This window comes from Gymnodraco acuticeps, unplaced genomic scaffold, assembly GCF_902827175.1.
Source record: "Gymnodraco acuticeps unplaced genomic scaffold, fGymAcu1.1, whole genome shotgun sequence".
Classification (NCBI taxonomy): Eukaryota; Metazoa; Chordata; class Actinopteri; order Perciformes; family Bathydraconidae; genus Gymnodraco; species Gymnodraco acuticeps.
In genome coordinates this window covers 1-21,698 of record NW_022992006.1, presented here as the reverse complement: position 1 = coordinate 21,698, position 21,698 = coordinate 1, and the positions used below count along the sequence as shown (strand labels likewise).

The following is a 21,698-nucleotide window of genomic DNA, read 5'->3' as shown; positions in this document are numbered from 1 at the left end:
GCCAGAACGCTTGTTAGTCAGAAGTCTAATGAACAAATTAGTCCAATGGTTTTATTGGCATATTTCTTACAGTATGAATATTTCATGAGATGTACACTTTGATGCACAAGCTTGGATGATTACTTGTGGTCAGCCCTTAATAATTAGGGAGGTTCTCAGCTCATCATCTGCTAATTGCTCATGAAAACAAGCCAGAGGTTGAATGTTTAACCAAACAAGTACTGTGTAAGTCTATGTAGTTCTTCCTCCCATGAGACTGCACGCTTAAATGAGTGGTTTTACTTTGGTATTTCAATTCTCAAATGAAAATGTTATAACATCGGAACCAGACTTTCAATTACAGCCTTCTTTTCATATGTTTATTTTTCTTATAATTTACCACAGAGGATACTGAAAGTATTTAAAAGACAATCAGTTTTATCAGTAATACTAAAACTAAAAGAGGAAAAGTGAGAGGGGAAGAGACACAAAGAGGAAAGAAGAAAGGATATTGTGATGTTTTATCATTTCCAGTTTTTCTATTAGTCTGCCAAGCTAATATTGACCTCTTTCCAATCAGATGGTGAGTATCCGTAGGGTGGCGGTGTTGAAGAATCCAGCAGAGATGACCTACTACGTCCAGCACAATGGCGTTCCTTTATCGGGCACGTCTGCTGCCAAGGTCCTGAACACAGTGGATTCTCAGACCATGGCGCTCACCCTGGGCTTCTTTGTCCAGGTGCAAGCAGAACGTAAGCAAAGCATCCTTTGAGCATTTTCAAGTAGGCAAACAGACAGAAACAAAGACAGACAGACATGCAAACCAAAACACATGACTCATGCTGAGTTTAGAAAGAATAGCTGATGGTGGGGAGAGGGGAGTAGAAGAAAAGGTTGAGAAAACTCTGTGCTCTCTAATCTCTCTGAAATGCTCCCGGCAAGACACGGTTTGTTTAGGCTGCAGCTCACTGCTAAGAGAAATGGAGAATAATGGTGTAGCGGTGGAGACAGAGCCGGTCAGGAGAGAGGGAACGAAAGAAAGAGTGCACGCTGCATTATTTTATAGATTGTGGCCGACAATAGCTGAATCAGGCGCACTGTATATCAGGTTGAGCTGTACACAGTGTCACTTAGCGTGGGTGTGACGGATGCTCCTGTAAGTTATAGCAGGAAAAGTGAGCTTTGTATTATACTTCCAATGAACCAATCAATAGACTTACTGTTTTAGGTCTGCTGGATGCCGTGTGATGAAGTGATGATGGTGAACAGTGTTTTTCTTTTTCCAGCTGTGGTCAAGAACCCTCCTAATAACCTTTGGATAATCGCTGCAGTGCTAGCACCCATTGCCGTAGTAACACTCATTATCATCATCATCACAGCTGTGCTGTGCCGGAAGAATAAAAATGACTTTAAAGCTGATGCCATCGGCAACCTCAATCCCAGAGCTAAGGTAACTCTCTCTCGATGACTTTATAGCTACTTTGTGCAGACTGTGGTTCAGTCTGTGTCAGTGTCTAATGTGGATATGGTCAATGTGCTTGTGACTTTTGTACAGAATGTCTATTGTGTTGCTATCTTAATGATGCCCTCTGTATATCTTGGGTTGCGTTTTTCTGCATTGGGAGAATCCAAGTCATCTTGTGAACAACAAACCCACTATTTAAAAATGGTTTCTCTTGTTTTCAGATGGCGTATCGGAGAGATGTGGGCTATTATCACCAGGTATCTGCCTCTGTATATCCTCTAATTACCAATCTGCTTTTTCATGGGCTTAACTGCGTATCAGTGGGATTTGAAAAGTATTATGGAAAGACATAATTTACGATATATTTCGATAAATCGGCTGTGCTGATGAAAACTTAGCATACACAAGCACTTTGAAATAACAAACCCTTCACATTGGGCTTTCATTGGATGAAAGGCTGGTATTGCCTATTCTTCTTACAGTGGTCTCCAGATGTCACATTTAAAAGAGGAAGCTTTACAGAGAATAGTTATGGTTGAGATGTTTTTTTCGAGCAGAATGAATGTATCAGAGAGTTTGTACTGACAGCTGTCTGTGTTGTGTAGAAAGTGAACACTGTTGCATCAAAGGTGTCATCACAATGTCTTCATCACAGTCATCGCTGCATCTCCATGTCTGTTGGTGTTTCCTGCTCAGTTGCTCTCTTCACTGTTATACATTATTTTAGAAGAATTAAAAAGCTGTATAACTTTTATCATCCCACTGCTTGATTAGTGGAATTTCAGCAGATCATAAGTAATAAAATCATCTTCATTGAAATGTGAAATACACTTCAGTCCTACTTTTAGAGCATTTATTTCTAAATAACATACTGTATACTGTGTCCTGTACTGTATACTCATCAACCACAACAAGGCTTAATTCACCCATATAATTAAGTACCATTGGGTGCCTTCTGACAAAACATAGCATTCTAGGCAGAACATACAGCCATTTCTTTCTAACAAGTAATGGAAAAGCTAGAAAGAGTGACTCCTAAAAATGTAAATGAGGCTCTTGCAATGCTTCTTCTGTATTGCTTTCACCATCTGTACGACAAACCCTTTCATCACACACCCTTGTTAGCGTTTCAACTGTTGATACCAGCCACATTAGCACTTTTAGTTGAGAGAAGACTGGATCCAAAGAAAATCTTTACTCTCTATATGTATGTGTGTATGCTATAGGAAGAGAAAGGATGCATGTTCTTCAGTTGGGGGAGTATCAAGTATGGATTTCTCTCCACAGCATGGCTGCATTAAGGCAGTGATGTGTGTCTGACAATTTATGACACTGCAATGAGAGTAGTCCTTAATGTTTCAGTTGGTGTGTGTGTGTGTGTGTGTGTGTGTGTGTGTGTGTGTGTGTGTGTGTGTGTGTGTGTGTGTGTGTGTGTGTGTGTGTGTGTGTGTGTGTGTGTGTGTGTGTGTGTGTGTGTGTGTGTGTGTGTGTGTGTGTGTGTGTGTGTGTGTGTGTGTGTGTGTGTGTGTGTGTGTGTGTGTGTGTGGTGTGTGTGTGTGTGTGTGTGTGTGTGTGTGTGTGTGTGTGTGTGTGTGTGTGTGTGTGTGTGTGTGTGTGTGTGTGTGTGTGTGTGTGTGTGTGTGTGTGTGTGTGTGTGTGTGTGTGTGTGTGTGTGTGTGTGTGTGTGTGTGTGTGTGTGTGTGTGTGTGTGTGTGCGTGCTCTGTTGGTCTTACAGGCACTATAAACATGTTCGCATCCAGTGTTCTCCTCCTCCTTCTTATCCTATAACTTTTGCCTTTCCTACTGTATTACTGAGACTGCAGATCTCATCGAATCACTGCCCACTGCATTTATTTGACAATAATTTAGAACTCGGTGTAAAAAAGGCCTTAGTTGAATCTGTGCTTATCTATTTTAAGGCTGCACAGTAATTCCAGTTCTGTTACTAAGTCCTCTGGACTCTCTATTTGGCTTGACACTTCTGGTGTTTGAATGTAAAAACGATGTTTCCCCGATCAATGATCAATTAATGTGAATATAGTTATTGGGATAGAAAATAATCATACTTAAAGCTGTCTCTTTTGTCTTTCTCCATTGTTGACACCTGTCCATCAGCCAGTCCAGGGGTTTGACTATGCCAAGCAGCACCTGGGCCAGCAGGGAGGAGATGAGGACGGACTGCCTGCCAGTCAGGATACACTCGTGATGTCTCTACAAATTCGGGACACGCCACTTTCACTAGAAAAGGCACTGCAGCAAGATGGGACTGCCAACAAGAAAAGCCTTTCGTCTGACAAACACAAGAGGTATCATTATATCTACGCACACTCCTAATGTTGTAATCTGTATCATCAACAATTCTAAAATGTTATAACCTAGCACGTCTTAAAGACAAAATGCTGACCTAGAGATAAAAAAATATTATTGGTATAAAAAAGTTTAACAAAGTATTTATCCTCTCCACAGCGGTCATTATAATTCGCGAATCTCCCTTTAAAAGCACGGCTGAGCTGTATATTTTTGCTTAACATTGTTTATCTGAGCTGTAATTGTCTTGGTTAAAATGTAAACATGTTGGAAGCATGCTACTTCATAAAGATGATAATAAGCCGAATCATCTACATTTATTCAGGCATTTTTTAAGATTTCCCTTTTAAGTCAAACCCAAGCCAAGCAGCCTCCTAAAGGGAAGTGCAAATGCTTACAGTTTGTGCAGTTATCTTAACAATTGCACCACTGCTGTGCCAGAAAGCTCTTGGGTCGCATAGGCAGAGGCCGGATGATAAAACATGTGGATCCCTCCAGCTCGATTGTATGTCCTCATTCTACCCCGATGCTGAGTGATGGGCGGTCATTAACAGAGCGCTCTATGTAGGCAGGTTATATTGACCATTTTACTCATCCGACAGTCAGAAGCGTTGTTTCAGAAATTAATTGCCATGTTAAATCATGCTAAATTATTAAATCGAGGATTTGAAATCCCCGATTAAAGGGTGCCATTTCTCAACGCCTTGTGGGATAATGAGATCAAATAAAATGTATGTGACAGAAGAGGGAATCTATAGACTGGAGGTCCTGCAGTAATGACTTTGGAGATTCCTCAGGCAGCAAAGGCTTTTCATATGTTGTTTATCAAACTGTTGGTCTAGCGGTTTTTTTTTCAGGTCCTAAGTCACAATTCAGTAGTTTAACCCGTTTTCAATGAGCCATTTGCTAGCATCCCAGGATAAAACAAGCTAGTTCTTTCATTTTCAATATTTTAAGTATGCAGAGATGCTATCATCACACAATAAAATAATGCCAAGATTGACAGACAAGCGAATCATTTAATCAATCAGGTGTAGGCCCACAGTTTTTGTTGACATCTGAGTGAATGTGCAACCTCATATTATAATCCTATTCAAATAGATAGGATTATTCATGTATTTATGTGTAGGATGCTGCTATGCATATTGGATACAAACACTTTAAAACACATTCATGCAGGCATGCTGTATACAATCACGTCCAATTACTCCTTCCTCTCTGAAATCCCTTCATTTGTATCAAGGTCACACATCTGTTAGCCTCTAAACACCAACACAGGATCAAACATATACCTCAATTAATTATTACACGTCTCTGTTGAGCCTGTGACTGGAGTTAGCTCTCTGCAGCACTGCCTCGACGAGAGCAGGGAGGGCAGCCGTTGTTCCTCTGTCTCTCTTTGCTGTTATCATTTTTACCAGACAATTATGGGATAGACCACGGAGCTTTGATGTCAGCCTCGTGGTCCTCGGAGCTGCTGCTTGATCAGCTCTAATTCCAACTACAGTACAGCGTTTGAAGCTAGTGAAACAAGAATTGGATGAAGCAATTGTTTGTTCAATTAATGGAAGAACTATTTTTTACATTAGACATGCACACATAATGGTTTTAACACATGCATGACCCATACATAAAGAAGAAGAGACATATTAACTTAAAATAAAACATGTTTATGAATGGAAACGTGCAGGTAAATGTAAAAAACACATACTGTATAAGGGAGGGAGAGGGAAGGTGAGGTTGTTTAAGGGAGGGGTGACATAACCTGGCTGTGAGCCCAGCTTCCTGAGAGCTCACCGCCTTTTCCTGTTGCTATGGTTACTTGCAGCAATTTGCCGAGCGAGGATGGTTCCGTCATCAGCAACGAATCAGAGAAGCTGAATTCCAGCAGGGGCTTGTCAGTGCTGAAAGTCACAGCACAGCAGAAACTGACAAAGGAGGAGACGCGCAAGAGGGACGGTGAGAGTCACACACTGATGCAAATACAAATGATTTATTCTACCCCTACTTTGCAGACAAGGTCAGAAGTGTCACAAATGCCCCAAAATCTTTTCCCGATCTCTCCCGCCTGAAACACTTTTCTAGTCCCTCTTTCTCAGGCACACAGGTTCTCTGAGAGAAATGCACCGCCACTGCAGATTTTTTACAGCTAGAAAGGTATCCACTCAGCAGTAAGCAGAGATGGACCCAATGAATATGCATGAGACAGACACTCTGCTGACATGTTACAGTATGTCAGATTAGCGGATGCTGTGACCATAGACACTGGCAGAAGCACACTTTTCACTAATGCAAATATTCGGAAATTCAACATTAAGCCACACATCTCGTGCTCTTCTAAGATGCAGCAGAGCAGTAAAGTAAAAGCCTTTTTATATTGTGAACTATTCTCCGTATTATTCAGCTGCTGCTAAATGTTCCATATGTGGTGGATGTGAGTTAAATTAATCGAATTCACATACTTTGCTCGTAAATTCGATAGAGCCTGCTAGATTATGATTTTCTTAATGGCTGGATTTGAATAATTCATCAACTGAGTTAAGGGGAACTGAAACTAAATCCAGTTTGTCTGATGGCAGATAAAGAATAAAAGTGCAAAGTCAGTTCCTTTCATCTATCACAGAGATGCATTGCCACAACCTTTTGAAGCCAACGCTATCTTTGTGATCCGTCATCTCCATCCACCACTTCATTTGCTGACACAGGCGTTGGATGTATGACATAATCCCACAGTGTCAGCCGGAGAGAAACAAGGTGATGAGAGAGAGAGTGGGAAAATAGACAATAAGGGAGTGTGACAGTTTGTTACGGTCCCTTTGACTGACAATGTAAAGATTAGAGGTATTTGTAGTCTCTTTGTGAGTGAACTCCCTCTCTGTTCTTCAGATCCATATGACACCTCCTCTGGCTCCCTGCAGCTTATTTCCATTAAGCCCATTGCAGCCCTGCCCCACTACACACACCCTGCTTCGTCTGACCGCAGCCAGGAATCAGCCATCGTAAACGGAGAGGTGATGCACGTGCACATATCACTTCATCGGGGTGCTTAGATTTACATCATCAAGTTGAACATGTATGCACAAATGCATGACAATCCCTGCAAACATATTTTCTCCAACAGCTCCTTATTATTTCTGTTTTCAGGAAAAAGTTAAATAAAAGTTGTTTGACATTTTCAGTTTTTCTCACTGGTGTAAAGTAGACAGTCCTTTGAGGAGAAAGTCACTCTATTTCTGAGCAACAATCACAGTTTAGTTACTTTTGATTACAATGTAATGCCAGGTTGGGAGTTGCTTACCTTAAATTGCCGGAACTGTCGATCATATCGGACTAAACCAGACATACTGTCCTGATTAAGCAGCCTTTGAATCTTGAACTCAAAGAAAGTGTTCTTTTGAATAAGTTACTTTATTTGTGGCATTTGATTTGAAGCTCCAACCTCCAATGACCTCATCAGAATATGTTGAGGGGTTGTATAAGTATAGTGTTTAATGGTCAAAAATATATCATACAACCGTACAGTAGGGTGACCTCCCTTTTTCTGTTAATTTTTTTATTTTAAACTGGGTCGTCTTAAGCAATATAATGGATATTAAAAACAATATTTCTGAATCCTTTAGACTGTTATTATTTAATTTGTCTGAACTTCTTCCTCAAAACCCTTTGAACGTTAATCCACACACATACCTTTTGAACAAAGCCGAATCAAACCACATGGAGAAAATTAACCTCCTGCACTCTTTCCTCTCTACAGGTGAACCTGGCTCTGAAGCAGAAGTCAGACATTGAGCACTACAGAAACAAGCTGAGGCTGAAGGCTAAGAGGAAGGGTTATTATGACTTCCCCTCCACAGACGGCAGCAGCAGTGGTCAGGCCATGGTACAGAGACAGCGGCACGGCCATGAGAGGGCAGCCGGGGAGCTGGGCAGACCCCTGGACCCTGACGATGAGCGAGGATCCACTTATGTCAAATCGCACAGGAGGTGAGGGGTAAAGTGGGCACGCGAGGGTGTGACGAAACACTTTGAGTCACAAAGTGCTTAAGGTGACATGGCAGTTCACATGGTGGATTGGGCTTCTAACCATGGACTGTTATCCATCTTTGCTGACCGCTGCCTTGCCTAATTAGCTCATTGATAAGAAAAACTGTCTCCTCTAATGTTGTGATTATCCTGTCTTAATCGGCAGAAAGAGACCCATCAGGCCTGTCTGATTAGTTTGATCCAAGTCCTGAGCCTCCATAACGGAGATAAGAGGATTGGCAGGGTGTTGAACTCTGCTGGTTCCGTCTTGCTGCTGCTTTACACATGCACATAAAGAATACTTGGTTATTACAGGCTCAGATCAACATGTCCACATCAGATTAACGCGTAGCTACACTACACTACACTACACTTCAGAGCGGAAATGTTGGCTTGTGTGTTGACTTAGTGAGGAGGTGAATAGCTATTTTTATATCCCACCATGTTGAGCAAGATAATGAATTTAGCAGCTATTTACTGTCGAAATACGTGAGTGTGGCTGTTGGATCACTTCTTAGACCAACAACATCCTTCAAAATCAAAAGTGATCATATCTAAGCAGGTTTGCTGATACACATATTTTATTTGATTGATTGAATGATTGTTGTTGTGTGTTGCTAGACGCTTCAGTATTACATTTGCTGTGCAACACCTCAAGGATACTCTGATACCTGACATATGGCACAACATCATTATGTAAACTATTGATTCAGCTCTTTTACTTGAGGTCCTTATGAGATATCCCAACGTAATTATTGTGTTAGGTCTGCATTCGGAGAAAATCAGACACATATTGTGTTCTCCACCACTTGTACTGTGTACCTGCCTTTTACTGGCAGACACTCACATAGCTTAAGTAAGAAAGCTGAATAATAACTACACCCCAGGTATGTTTTGTAATGAATCCTCTATCCACTCTCTACTAATTGGCAGGCACTCGCAGGTAGGACAGACGGCCTATCGCAGCAGACAGAGTCTGAGCAGTCCCAGTCCTGGAGGGACAGAGATGGACCTGCTTGTTATGAGGGAGAGACCCAGGAGAGGCATCCGCAACAGCGGCTATGATGTGAGTCACATGTCATCCCCCCAACTCCCAACAAGATGCACTTAAACTTACCATAATAATTCACCTTTACCATTATGAAATCCTTCTCTAACAAAGTGATTTGCCAAAAAGTATAGTGCTGTTCCTTCTAAAATAAAAGCAGTTACTACATATTCTAAAGAAATTCTAATGTATATGCTCATATTCTTGTAAGTCTTTCAAGTTAAAATTCAAAAATAAATAATGCCAGTGTTTTCAAGCTATTATGATGAAATATAAAAATGGAAAACATAATTATCAGAGCTTATCAGTGCTAACTTGAGTCCTATTGCCCTATTTGAAGCACTGTGCAGTCACTGAGCTCGAAATCAGACATGTTCTTCTCAGGCAGGGTTTCAGTTAAGCCAAAGCAAAGAAAGGAACTGGTTCATTCATAATTCATAATTAAGATTTATATGGTTCTGTCATTTTGATATGTAACGCATCTCAGGATGGCTGGTTTATGCCTCCTCTCTCGTATTGTTCCATAATGGACATGGCTCTTTCTGTCAAGACGTCAGAGTACTATTATATGAGCTCCTGAGAGTCTTCGAGCTCTTCTATTGTAAAATAAACATGACCCGCTTTAGAAATATTTCAGTGCACTGCCATTGACCTGCCAGCAATTTTGACCAGTGACAGCAGGAAAAACACAGGACACTGTGACTGACTCTTGTTGTGCTGGATCACTGGCATGGCTTACTGGGATGCTCAAAGGAAAAACATAGTTATTATATACCCTGTGCTTTTTCTGCTATTTCAAGTTAAATATCTGCTTTAAAAATAGCCTCTTATGCATATTATTCATAGTCTGTATCATCTAGATCTATCTGGCTCTTGAGACGACAGGGTGGTGCCATGAGCAAAATGCCATATGAATTCAGAAGCTCTACAGAATTAGATTATCCAGACTTCGATCGTCATGACCCTTGGTCAGTTTGTATTTGTTTCTATTTGGTTGAACCCTGTAGCCAAATGTTCAGCAGGCTCTATAGTCAGTACAAGCTTCACAATCCTTTTAAAGAACTCCTGACCATGTACCATGGGACTATTGTGGCTACAGACCCCATCACTGCAGATGCAAACCTCCACCGTTCCCTGTTGCAGGGCTGGCTGATTCATGAGGTGCACTATGCTAGGTCTCCTGTGGCTACCTGCGATTTGCACAGGAAGTAGGGCAGCCTGAACTCGTTTATCGCTGAATATAAGGACTAGTAAGATGGACACAGAGGCTGGGAGATGGCAAAAGAGTAAAGAGTATGAACCGATGAGGGGAAATATTTTAGAAAGAGAATGGAAAAGTGAGGCAGTGGGTAAATCATTTAGATGGAGATGCAATGAATATAAGATAAGATAAGATGGTACTTTATTGAACCCAACTTGGGAATTTGTTTGTGTTGCAGCAGCATAAAAGACAAGGCATTTTACAATAAAACAAAACTAGAAATAAACAAGAAAATAAAGAAAATAGAAAATATACATGTTGAATTTGACAAGATATTATATATACAAATATATATGGAATATTAATATTAAATATTGAACAGATTATATATGTGTAACATTTACAACGTGGTTTTATTACAAAATAAACTTTGGAGCAGAGAGTTCTCTTCCAGCCAGAGGTGATTTATTGTACAGTGCTATTGCAGTGGGCAGGAATGTTTTCCTGTATCGGTCCTTGTGACAGCGGAGCTGCAGCAGTCTGTATATATATGGGAAACATGATAATGGGTAAACCGTAGATAATAACATGTAATATAGATAAGAAGCGAGAAACTGAGGGCAGATACAGAAATAGCATTAGCACAAAGACAAAAGACTTATAGCAACTGCTTAAGTATTGTTCGATGCTTTTCAGTACAGAACAGTGCTGGTTAGCACTCAGTGAAACAAACTGCCTGGTTCTGCTGCGTAAACCTACTGTGACCAAGCAGTAACACAGCTGGATCCAACTCTTCCAGCTCTGCAAACATTAAACAGCCTCTTCCAGCTTCTCAGCATCCTGTCAACAAACCACTGAGAGAATGACTGGAGACATTACAGGACGTGTAACTTTCTAGCTTTTTAAAGTTGCTTCTATTGAAATATCCCTAATTCAGTAAGGAAAGGTTTCATTTTTCTAATATTTGATCTTGGAGTAAATCAGAAACAGAATCTGGCTCCACATGTGGCTGTGGCTACGAGTTCACCATTATAAGCAATCTCAATAGAACTAACATTTGGATACTTAAAATTGTCCACAAGCTTTATAGTATATCCTTTTATTCTTGTTTGTATTAAAGCTTCCATATTGTTTGTTACTGTGTTTGCCTCTCGATCCGATCCCTTGCACATTATGTTATTTAATAGTTTACACTGTCTCTATGTACTCTGTATCTCAATTAACATTCTTTTTTGATCTATGTTATTTAGACTGAACCTGAGTTGATTGAGGAGACGAATGTTGACCGTCTAATGGGGCAGCGGGGATACATGTACGGCCGCGGTTTGAAAGGCCACTCGGAGACGTCCACTCTGAGCTCACAGCCGTCCATTGATGAAGTGCGACAGCAGATGCACCTGCTGCTGGAGGAGGCATTCAGCCTGGCATCAGGGGGGCAGTCCACATCCGGAAGGCACTCCCATCTCCACCTTCCTCCCGACCACTACAGCCCCGCGCCGCCTCCCCTCCCCTACGCAGACGTTGTGACCAGCGCCCCGGGTACAATGAGCTGTGGACAGGGTCTGCAGTGGGTACCGTCCTATGGCTCAGACATATATGACTGCAGCCTTCCCAAACCGGTAAGTGTGATTTGATTATTTCCCCTCCCTTTAGAGCTGTGTTGGAGTTTATGTAACCTTAAATGCCCTTCACTATGTTTTTAAGGCCTTTCGCTTCACCCAGCTTCCTGAGATGGCTATTGGTTCTCCTCCCCCCTTACCGCCTCGCACTGGTCCTCCCCCTGGGAACCCCTTAAGACGGTAAGGCTGAATCAGTCGCACACACACAGATGCAGCCAGACAAAGACATACACATACTGTCCGTAGCCTCCCAGAGCCCATCGGATATTCCACATTTTCTCACATTTAAATTCATGTTCAGGGACGAGATAAATTTGCCAGGTAATGTGTTTTTGCCTGGGTGATTTTAGGCCTTGTTTAAATTTGAATATTGAACTAGTGCATTGAGAGGTGGCAAGAATGTTAATGAGGTACTACCATTTCAAAATGGACTGTGTCTGCCATCTAGTGGTACTTGTCAAATATGTCAGTAACTCTCTACATTCATGCCTTTCCAATCTCTGTGCAACTTAGTTCCACTTCTGACTTGGGGCCTAAGGGAAGGAGTTTAGAGACATCTGTCACTGGAATGCACAGTCAACGTGACAGCAACCCATATGGGCCAACATCTAGAGCGGCACTTCCATCTATCGCTGCAGAGCCTGTGTCCAACTACTCAGGTAAGCATATGAATAGATGACTTGGCATTTTTTAAGAAACCATAACGTGGTTTTGCATCCATGCCAGCATCCATTTTTCAAGAATGGTAATACATTCCCTGAAATGCATTCACCAGTGAATGTAATCTCTTTTCTGTAGGAAACCCAATAACAGCTGTCTACGCCATCCCAGCCACCAGGTCGGGGTACTCAGAGTACTTTGTGTCCACGCCAACCACCTCTTACCACAGCCCCTCCTGGATGTCCTATCCCCCTGAACCTGAGGATCTACCGCCACAGTGGGCAGACTCTGTAAGGAAGCCTATTTAGATTGCTTGGTTTAATAACCAAATTATGGTGATAAAATCAAATGTCTTTATATAAATTAGGAACGTCACCATTTTTCCCAGGACATCAACAGCTTTGTATTTATATCTCGAATTTTCAGAAAAATTGTGACATGACGTTAGAAGCCAGTGTCTTGACTTTATAAACAGAAGACCCTGAGTTCAATACTTTTTAATTGAATACACACAACTAACACACTACTGTGTAAGCTGTGTGGGATATTTTTCCATTACGTCTTGTCAGCCTAAGGACACTCAAAATAGGAAGATCAGTATAGCTGTATTAAATATTATATTTCGAAGACCATCTCAGCACTCAGATTATTTTATACTTCTTGAATATTAATGGAATTCACTGAACAAAGACCTTCAAATCTGTTTTTCATTTAATAAAGACAGGTTCCTTTTTCTTCCTGTCAGATCTGTTATACCCCATGTGACCCTCCCATCCTCCCTTCCCCTGCACACACGTCTCCTTGTTTGTAAAGATAGTTTTATACATTTTCCCCCTGTCTGTTTGCCTGTTTCAATCAGATGCCTTCATCCAGTGTCTTTTTGCAGAACCAGTGTCATTTAGAAACCATTTGCTGAACTGTATGGCTGCCATTGAGTGGACACAACAAAACACCGGGGTTAGGGTCATCACCGATCATTTCTTAAATGAACACCTACTTTTACTTAGATTTTTCTTAAAATCTTTGTTTCGAATAAATCTAATCTAATCTATTTTTTTATCAACATTCAGAAGTAGTCGTTTTTGGAGTGTTTGAACCAAAGTCCATTTCAAACATCCACTCAGTACATCTCCACATTCATTTATTTCCCTGTTTTAATTTTTTTATTTATTATTCTTTTTTCATTCTTTTTAAACTCCCATTTAATTTATTCTAAAATAGTGTTGCAAGAGAAAAGGTTCACTCAGAAAAATACAATTTAAAAACTGTTGCATATACTGTAACGCTCTAATCATCTCATTGGCACCCATTACTTTCATAGGTAATAATATTATAAATGAAACTGTATTACTGATTTCATGTCTGCCCTGTTTTTCCAGGTGCCCTTGCCCGGGTATGTAGAGGCCTTTTCCTCATCCTCGCTACCCACAGGGGAGCCCCCCACAGGCTGCCCCTGCAGTACAACCAAGCACGGAGCTTGCCACCCACTGCCCCGAGCACAGCATGCCAGCAAAGCCTGCCCCAGTTGGTGAAGGACATGGACAACGTTGCCCCTGAGCAGCCTCTCCACCTCTGCACTGGTGCAGGCTATCCGGCAGGAGGTGGCCAAGCTGGCGAAGAAGCAGAAATGACATGTTTGAGTTCCTAGTTGTAATCCCCCTTGTGTGCAGGAAGGTTGACTGTGCATTGGTCTTTTAAGCGGTACACAAAAGGCGGTACTCTTTTAGACTCATTTTGGATTGTTTTTTACAGGTAAAATGGACTTTACCCACTGATTGATTTTCTTTTTACACACAATTGTTTTGCAGCTCCACATTTAAATGAAGAGAAAATATGTCATCCTCTACTGATGATGTCCCAAGAAACTACATGCAATTCTTCTTTGTAGATATGTCAATAGGATCGATAAATATGGAAAATATAATTTTATTCCCAGGATTACACTTTTTGTTTTGTTAATCAGAATTGATTGAAAAGAGAAAAGCATTATTGTCTGTACTGAGAGGACCAAATACTTCCTGTCTGATGGTATAAGTCTAAACCACAGTGTATATGAGCATGTACAGTATTAGGACATTATGTATCTTATCTCCTTTTTATAGACCATTATCTAGACAGGCTACATCAATATCAGTTCATTCAAGCATCTTTACCACATCAAACTACACATTTTATATATTTTTGTTATTATTTTCATATTACATACCTACACTTTAACACTAATAACAAACATATGACTGGTTGTACTTGGTTGGTTAACTATTTAGAGATTTAAAGTAGTTTATGTTAATAACAAATGGACTAATACAGTACATATGCATTTGCCTTTTTAGTTGAACCGAATTGAAACATGGAAGTTGCATCTATGATGATGTCACATATAGATGGATGTTTGCCTTCATGTATATGAAATAGACGGAAGTATTTATCTATCTGTTTGCACAAGGTACCTTGACTTGATTGACATAGCGTCAATACTTTGACCAAACTATTGTTTAGAATAAGAAGAAACATACACACGCTCAAAAACCCAAATGAAAAAGTTATGTTAATTCACATTTGCACAGAGTAATAATTTTCCTACTAGCCCAGTGCTTTCGAGATGCACAGATAATTTATTGCACATACAGTACAACCCCAAAACCCTTGTCACAAAAACATTCTCTTTGCTGCTGCCACAGTTTCTCGTGAAGGTAAAACACGGAACAAGGGGATTTCATCATTTGTTTACTTGCCTTGAAACATTTAAGAGGTCTCAATGGGTGCATTTCATGAATAAAATACAAAGTTCATGTAAGATCTTGACCTGATAATAGGTCCTACATCAGTACTCCTGTTCTAAGAAGTTTAAAGTGCACAAATCGTTGTGTAACATTGTGAATGTCTGCCTGAGCGTCGACTCGGATTGAGTGTGCAGAAGAACTGTTTCAGAAGCACCCTGTTCAGTGAGAACATATTACTGTGGAGCATCAGTGCTCTCTGGGATCATCTATTTTGTAAAGCGCAAATGAAATTATGCTGAGGTAGACATTTGACTTTAAAAGGTAAAGTCATTGCAAGTTTGTTAAAAATGCTTTTTGTTTTTTACAGTTTTCAAATTCAATATATTTAAATCACCCACACAGCACATTGGGGCATGACAAATGACTGAACAAACTTCTACCTACCAGGATACATAGTGTAAACCGTCATAAATATCAATTTAAAATTAAGTGGATCAACTCTTGATGATTTGTAAATTCAAGGATTCAACTAGTCTTTTTGATGACAGTGTTCAATTATCATCTACATACCACACTTATTTTCATCTGAATGAATTACTTGGCCATCTAAATCAGCTTTGTCACCCTATGTCTGTTTATGAAATCAGACTCAGGCCACTATACCAAGCTAATGCTCAAAACTAAACTTTTTAATAAGACTCCTTTTTACCAAGTTATTCAATGATTGCATTATTGGAATACATATTTCTCAGAAAGACTCATACTCATATTTTACTGTGGCATAAAAGCTTTCAATAGGTTGTGATGAACTCTTAATGTGGAACTGCTGGCTGGGGAATAGAAAGGGGGATTGACTCCAGATAATAGCAGGGGTGCTGCAACATGTTTGCATTTACATGTCTTCTTGTTGTCTACTTTCCCTTATATTATTGCACATTTTGCATAATGCTTTCTTTGAGCTGATAATAATAAGCAGTGCTGTCATAAGATAGATGGCATTTGTTACACAGGAAGACAAATAAGTGAAAATGCCTTTAAATCATTATTTCCTTTGGTTCAACAGAGTTGCTTTTACAGCAGTCCTGAGTGACTTTAGCTTTTTTACTTTTCAACAACAACCCTAACCCTCCTAACATTTTTTTTATACTCATGCCTGTTTTTGTCTAAGTAGGTAACAAAATACTGTTTGTGTTAAACTTGACAAGAACTTTGTTGTAGCTTGTTTTCCCAATATTCCTTTTACCCATTATTCAGAGGAGCACTTAATGTCTTAAGAACTGTACTAAATACAGTGAAACCATTTGTGTGTACCAGAAGTGAACACCTTTCCACATTTTCATGCTGGATAACTGAGAAAACTTGGCGTTATTAAATAAGAGGGTTTTAGTTGGTTTAGAAAAATGATGATTCTAACAAATGAAACATGAAGTGAGCTAAACCTATTAAAAATCTATGTCTTTTTGTCTCCCTGACTTGTTTCTAATTTCCTTTGTTCATCTGCCTGATCTTGTTATATTTGATGTTGCTCAGTGATTGAACAAAAAGACTTTGAGACGGATGGAGGATGAGAGAAATATTAGCCTATATGATTACAATTAAATAAAAGGTTTTAATAGAAGATTCAACCATCATCTGCGTCTTTAATTCTAACCCTAACCCTCTTTTGCATGTCATATTTCCCGATGAGCAGTAACAGAAGAGCTGAAAGGACTGTTGCACTGATGCTGGACTTCCCTGGCATTTAACCATGTTCCAATATAGAACTAATTAGTAGTAGAGTTGATTTGTATTGTCAACTGTTTACAACAAACAGAGGTAAAATATTGAAAGAAAAAAGAAAATAAACAGATAATCAATGGTGATCACTCAGTGCATTCTTTTGGTTAAAAAATCAACTCTACACATTTGTATGTATTGTGACAGCTTTGATCTTGTAGACTGGATGCAGGTTGTTTCTCATAACCTGGACAATTAGTGTGCCTTTTCACCAGCGTTTCTGGCCCATGTACCCTCTGACTATCACCCTCACCGTCTGCTCCATTTGGTTTGCCTTTTAATTCAGCTTCATAAGTTTGTGAACGAAGCACACAGGTCCAACTAGTTCCTGTTTCTGCAGTCCATTAGCAGCTCAGCAGGTGGGCCTCCAGCAGGGGACTGGGGTGATGAACGATATATTCAGGAGACAACCTTGACAGCTTTGTTCAAGGCTCCTCTCCCCATTTAAAGGTCTCCTATTATACTCTTTTTCATCAATTATAGGTCTCGGATATACAAAACATGTTTCTGAAGTGTTTGGCTCGAAATACCAAACAGATCATGCATTGTAGCATCCCATAATCCCCTCTGTTTCAGCCCTGTTTCAAATGTGCTGATTCTCTGTCTGTTACTTTTGGATGAAAATAAGGAGCCACTCCCCACGCCCCTCTGAGAGAGATTTGGTTAAAAAAAAGACGCTATGGTGCTCTAGGAGGAGATTCAGGTGATAAGGTGGGCAGGGGTTACCTTGGTTGGTGATTGGCTAATGGTTACACAATCAAAAAATCGTTATGACATCATAAAGTGGCCAAAATCTGATCAGCTCATTTTCAGACAGGTTTTTATATAAATGGATCAGGTTTATGTATAAAACACCTGCTCTGTACATTCAGCACAGTCATTGGATGGTAGATGATATGGTGCAGTTGTGACATACTTGATACCATTTCTCTTAAAGTTAGTGTTAGAAGTCTGCACTCAGGCTGTGGCCTAACATATACAGAGTGGATTACCTGGATGGTGAAGGGGTCGATGGATTTTATAGAGTGCATTCATTGAGCTCAATCTTATGAGATCAATGACAATCAGAAACAGAGGCTCTTAAAATACCATGTACAATACAATATACTTTATGTCCCCGTAGGGAAATTATTCTTGGGCTCAAATGCTGCATACATGAGTTCTTCTTATCATATAGCTGCCTCTATAGTATTACTACACAGCATACACAAATACATTACACAACCATGAGAAGAAAATGCAACATATTATACAACCCATCTCATCATCTCATCGTATCATTAATCCACAAGTCTCATCCATGGTATTTTAAGCTTCTCCCACGGATCGATGTGATGCTGCTGGCTTGGTTAATTTGGCATTCATGACATGTCTGACTGCTGACTCTTAATCTGCATACATTTTCAGCAGCACACATAGCTCGGGAATACTGGGTTGTGTGTGTGTACTACAAGCTGAGGCATTTGTATTTTTTTACATTTATGTAATGTGATGTCTAACCACCAGTGGCAGCACTGTGCGCAAAAGGCCTACACATGAGCAGTGTTTGAGGTTTGAGTGGGCGAGCGAGGAATGTTCCTGAACAGGTGAATTTAGGAAACCCCTCCCTCCTCATCTTTTCGGTATTTTGTACCCGAATGGCTACGATTTGTTTCTCGTGATAAATCTTTAAAAAGGGCACGGGTTACTTTTTATTTGTATTTCTATAACAAAATGTATGAATGCCGATAATTTAAGATAGCATACATGTTGGGGTTGTTATGTCAGTATCAACATGTGTCAGACTAGCTTGGACAGAGGGCTGTGTACAGAGGTAAAATTAGCATTGGATGTTAGCATAATGCAATTGCTTTGGTTAGTTTTATAGATGATTTTAACACAACTATTTAAATGTTGCCACTTTATGTAGTTTTTCAGATAAGATGATTCACTCTAGTATCACACAGTATCACACTCCTTGCTGTTAGCCTACTTTGCACTTTATTTTTACGTTAACCATTTATTAACATATTTTTAAATCCATTATTGTTGTACTGTGTTTATTCCCAGTGGGACCATGCAGATAAAAACTGAATTGTTCTTCTTAACACTCTTGTCAATTATTGTTGTGAACTGATACTTAGAGGAACTGAGAAAGATGGTATATACAGGACAGCCCTCATCATTGTTCACACCCAAACTGATCCAGTTGATCTGCAACACAGAAGACTTCGCTGCTGAATAACATGGTAGCATACAGCAAGCAGTGGCTCAGTCAGTAGGGGCTTGGACTGGGAGCCGTAGGGTCGCCAGTTCCCAGACCAGACCTAAATATGGAGAGTGGACTGCTACTTGGAGTCCTGGGCCCTGCCGTGGTACCCTTGAGCAAGGCACCAGAAACCGGAGTTGCGTTGGTGTGAATGAGGTATTTGTGTTCACTGTGATGAACAACTCAGGCCTTCAGATTAAAGTACACAAACTGTCATTAGGAGTTCAGCACAAATAGGAAACAAACACAGGGCTAGGTATAAAGTAATATTGCATTTCGCATGCATAACTGTTAAATCTTCGTGTGATTTATTTCCCCCTGACTTACAATCCCTTTTCTATATTGTTTTCAGAACCTGCACCAGGAATAACCCTCTAAAAATCTATTGTGTGTGAAGGCTAGCTGACATCTTAATTGAACAGTGTCCAGGCTGCCCGAGGATATGGTCCAGCTAACTACATTTCAACTAAGTTCCTGCTGCTCATCCTCAAGCTCGCTGCTGCTGTGCTCTCCACAGGTCATCGCTTGCAAGGTCTGAACAGTAAATAAATATTTTAGTTTATAGCCATTTTGGTGAAATATAAATGTAAAATCCCCCGCAAGCTCAGGGCTCAGTTCATAGCTATTCTTAAAAAATTGCTCTCTTAGTAAGTTACATTTTTTTCTAAAGGTACACTTTATCAAATTTGAAAATGTCCAGAAACGTCACCTCCAAACTCAATATAAATTATTATTATTATATCTTTGTTTTACAAGGACGATGCTTACAAATAATTTAATCTCAAAGAAAGAAAATATGCTATAGTATAGATAGTAATCCACAGACACTAAAGTAGATGAGCAGACAAGGATTCAGGGGCGGATCTTGAAAAATATTCATGGGGTGGCAAGAGGGTGGCAGGAGAATTTCTGGGGTGGCATCCCCTGGCAGAAGTATGTGCTGATTTAATCGCAGTCATATCAATTAATGTTAACTTGGAAAGCCACAATATTTATTTTAACTCAATAACATTTGGTGACATTATTGTTGCATATCAGTAAAGCCTTAAATATAAATATATAAGGTGGCAGACATAATTTAATGAATTTCAACTGAACAATAACTGAATGAGTTTGTTTCACTCTTAGACTAGCAGGGGTACCAATCTATGCAGACCTGCTTCAATAAGTACATTAATTAACTGTCTCGTCGATGTTTGTCTAAATTCATATGATACTATTAACAATCATATTATTCCTATCAGCAGTCAATCACTGTTATGATTCACATATTCATTTATTATTAAATAAACTATATTTTTTGGAGGAGTTAATGATGAATGTTCCTCAAGATGCTTGCTCACCCTCCTTCAAATTTGAAAGACAAGTAATTACGATCAAATAATCAAAGGAACAGTTCAGCGCCCCACAACTTCATTGCAAACAGTTACAACCTGACTTTACATCAGAAAGAACAAACATTAAAGAAGTGACTAACTGCATCAGTTAGGGTTAAAAACGTGTATTCAGCTAAAACATATACATCGCTGCAGTTATGATCCAGTGGAAAGTCCTTACCTACTGGCCTAGTTAAATCAAAGTGGTTACTTTCTTTTGGCTGGGCAGTGAAGTTTTACACACCGTCTTATTGACTTTCTCAGGACTTAAAACTTTTTTTTAAATAAAGAACAAATATATTTACACACGTACGGTCATCATCTTAACAGTTTATTATGCTCATCGAGTCATCCGTGAGCAGAGCATCAAGTTGGCATGCCTATTACAGCTGAATGCGGCGATTACCATCTTGTCAGCAAAACCTCACAAACTGATTAAGATTTAAAGCTATGGTGCATTTTGATTCAATGCTGAGAGCCTGAAGAACATATCGAGGATTAAAAAACTAATGTCACAACAGGACTTAGAAAAGCTTGTCCATGCTTTATCTTTAGTAGACTCGACTACTGCAATAGTGTATTCACAGGGCTGACCACAAAATCCATCAGAAAGCTGCAGCTGATTCAGAACGCCACTGCTCGTGTCCTCACTAACATTAAAGACTGGATCACATCAGTCCGGTTCTGAAATCTCTACATTGGCTTCCAGTCGGCCAAATAATTGATTTTAAAGTTCTATTGCTAGTTTTTAAATCATTACATGGTTTAGGACCAAAAAGTTGAACTCCTACTAATTACGAGCCATCAAGGTGCCTCAGGTCTTCTGGGACGGGTCTGCTATCGGTTCCGAGAGTAAAAACAAAACATGGAGAGGCAGCATTTAGCTATTATGCCCCAACAATCTGGAACAAACTACCCAAATCATGCACGTCCCGCAAGAAGAAAGCAGAACGACACTTACTATTTTTAAATGGAGACTAAAAACATATCTCTTTGCCGCTGCTTTTAATTGAGCTGCTCATATTTGCACTACAGTATGCCTTTTAAACATGTATTGTATACTGTGGTGTTTATTTTATTATTTATTATCTTTGCTTTGTAATGCCTGTTGTTAAAATGCCATTATATATGTGTTTTTACTGTATTTATTCCTAAAAAGTTTTAATTTGTTTGTAAAGTAAAGCACTTTAAATTGTCGCGTACAGAAAAGTGCTATATAAATAAACTTTCCTTGCCTTACAGCCAAACTTGACAGGCTCTTCTCTGTCATTG

The 21,698-nt window shown here is 39.8% G+C and overlaps 1 protein-coding gene across 1 annotated transcript in view; it reads left to right on the top strand.

Annotated features, from left to right (window-relative positions):
* LOC117536467 (UPF0606 protein KIAA1549L-like) overlaps positions 1–16,644 on the top strand; it is a 61,798-nt gene extending 45,154 nt beyond the window's left edge. Inside the window, 17 exon segments of the mRNA XM_034201353.1 lie at positions 560–731; positions 1,266–1,429; positions 1,666–1,701; positions 3,561–3,751; positions 5,581–5,711; positions 6,639–6,763; positions 7,507–7,736; positions 8,709–8,841; positions 11,275–11,643; positions 11,729–11,823; positions 12,157–12,302; positions 12,442–12,593; positions 13,683–13,709; positions 13,711–13,746; positions 13,748–13,846; positions 13,848–13,928; positions 13,930–16,644. Coding sequence (XP_034057244.1) covers positions 560–731; positions 1,266–1,429; positions 1,666–1,701; positions 3,561–3,751; positions 5,581–5,711; positions 6,639–6,763; positions 7,507–7,736; positions 8,709–8,841; positions 11,275–11,643; positions 11,729–11,823; positions 12,157–12,302; positions 12,442–12,593; positions 13,683–13,709; positions 13,711–13,746; positions 13,748–13,846; positions 13,848–13,928; positions 13,930–14,001 — 2,259 coding nt within the window. The 3' untranslated portion in view covers positions 14,002–16,644.
* The last annotated feature ends 5,054 nt before the right edge of the window (positions 16,645–21,698 follow it).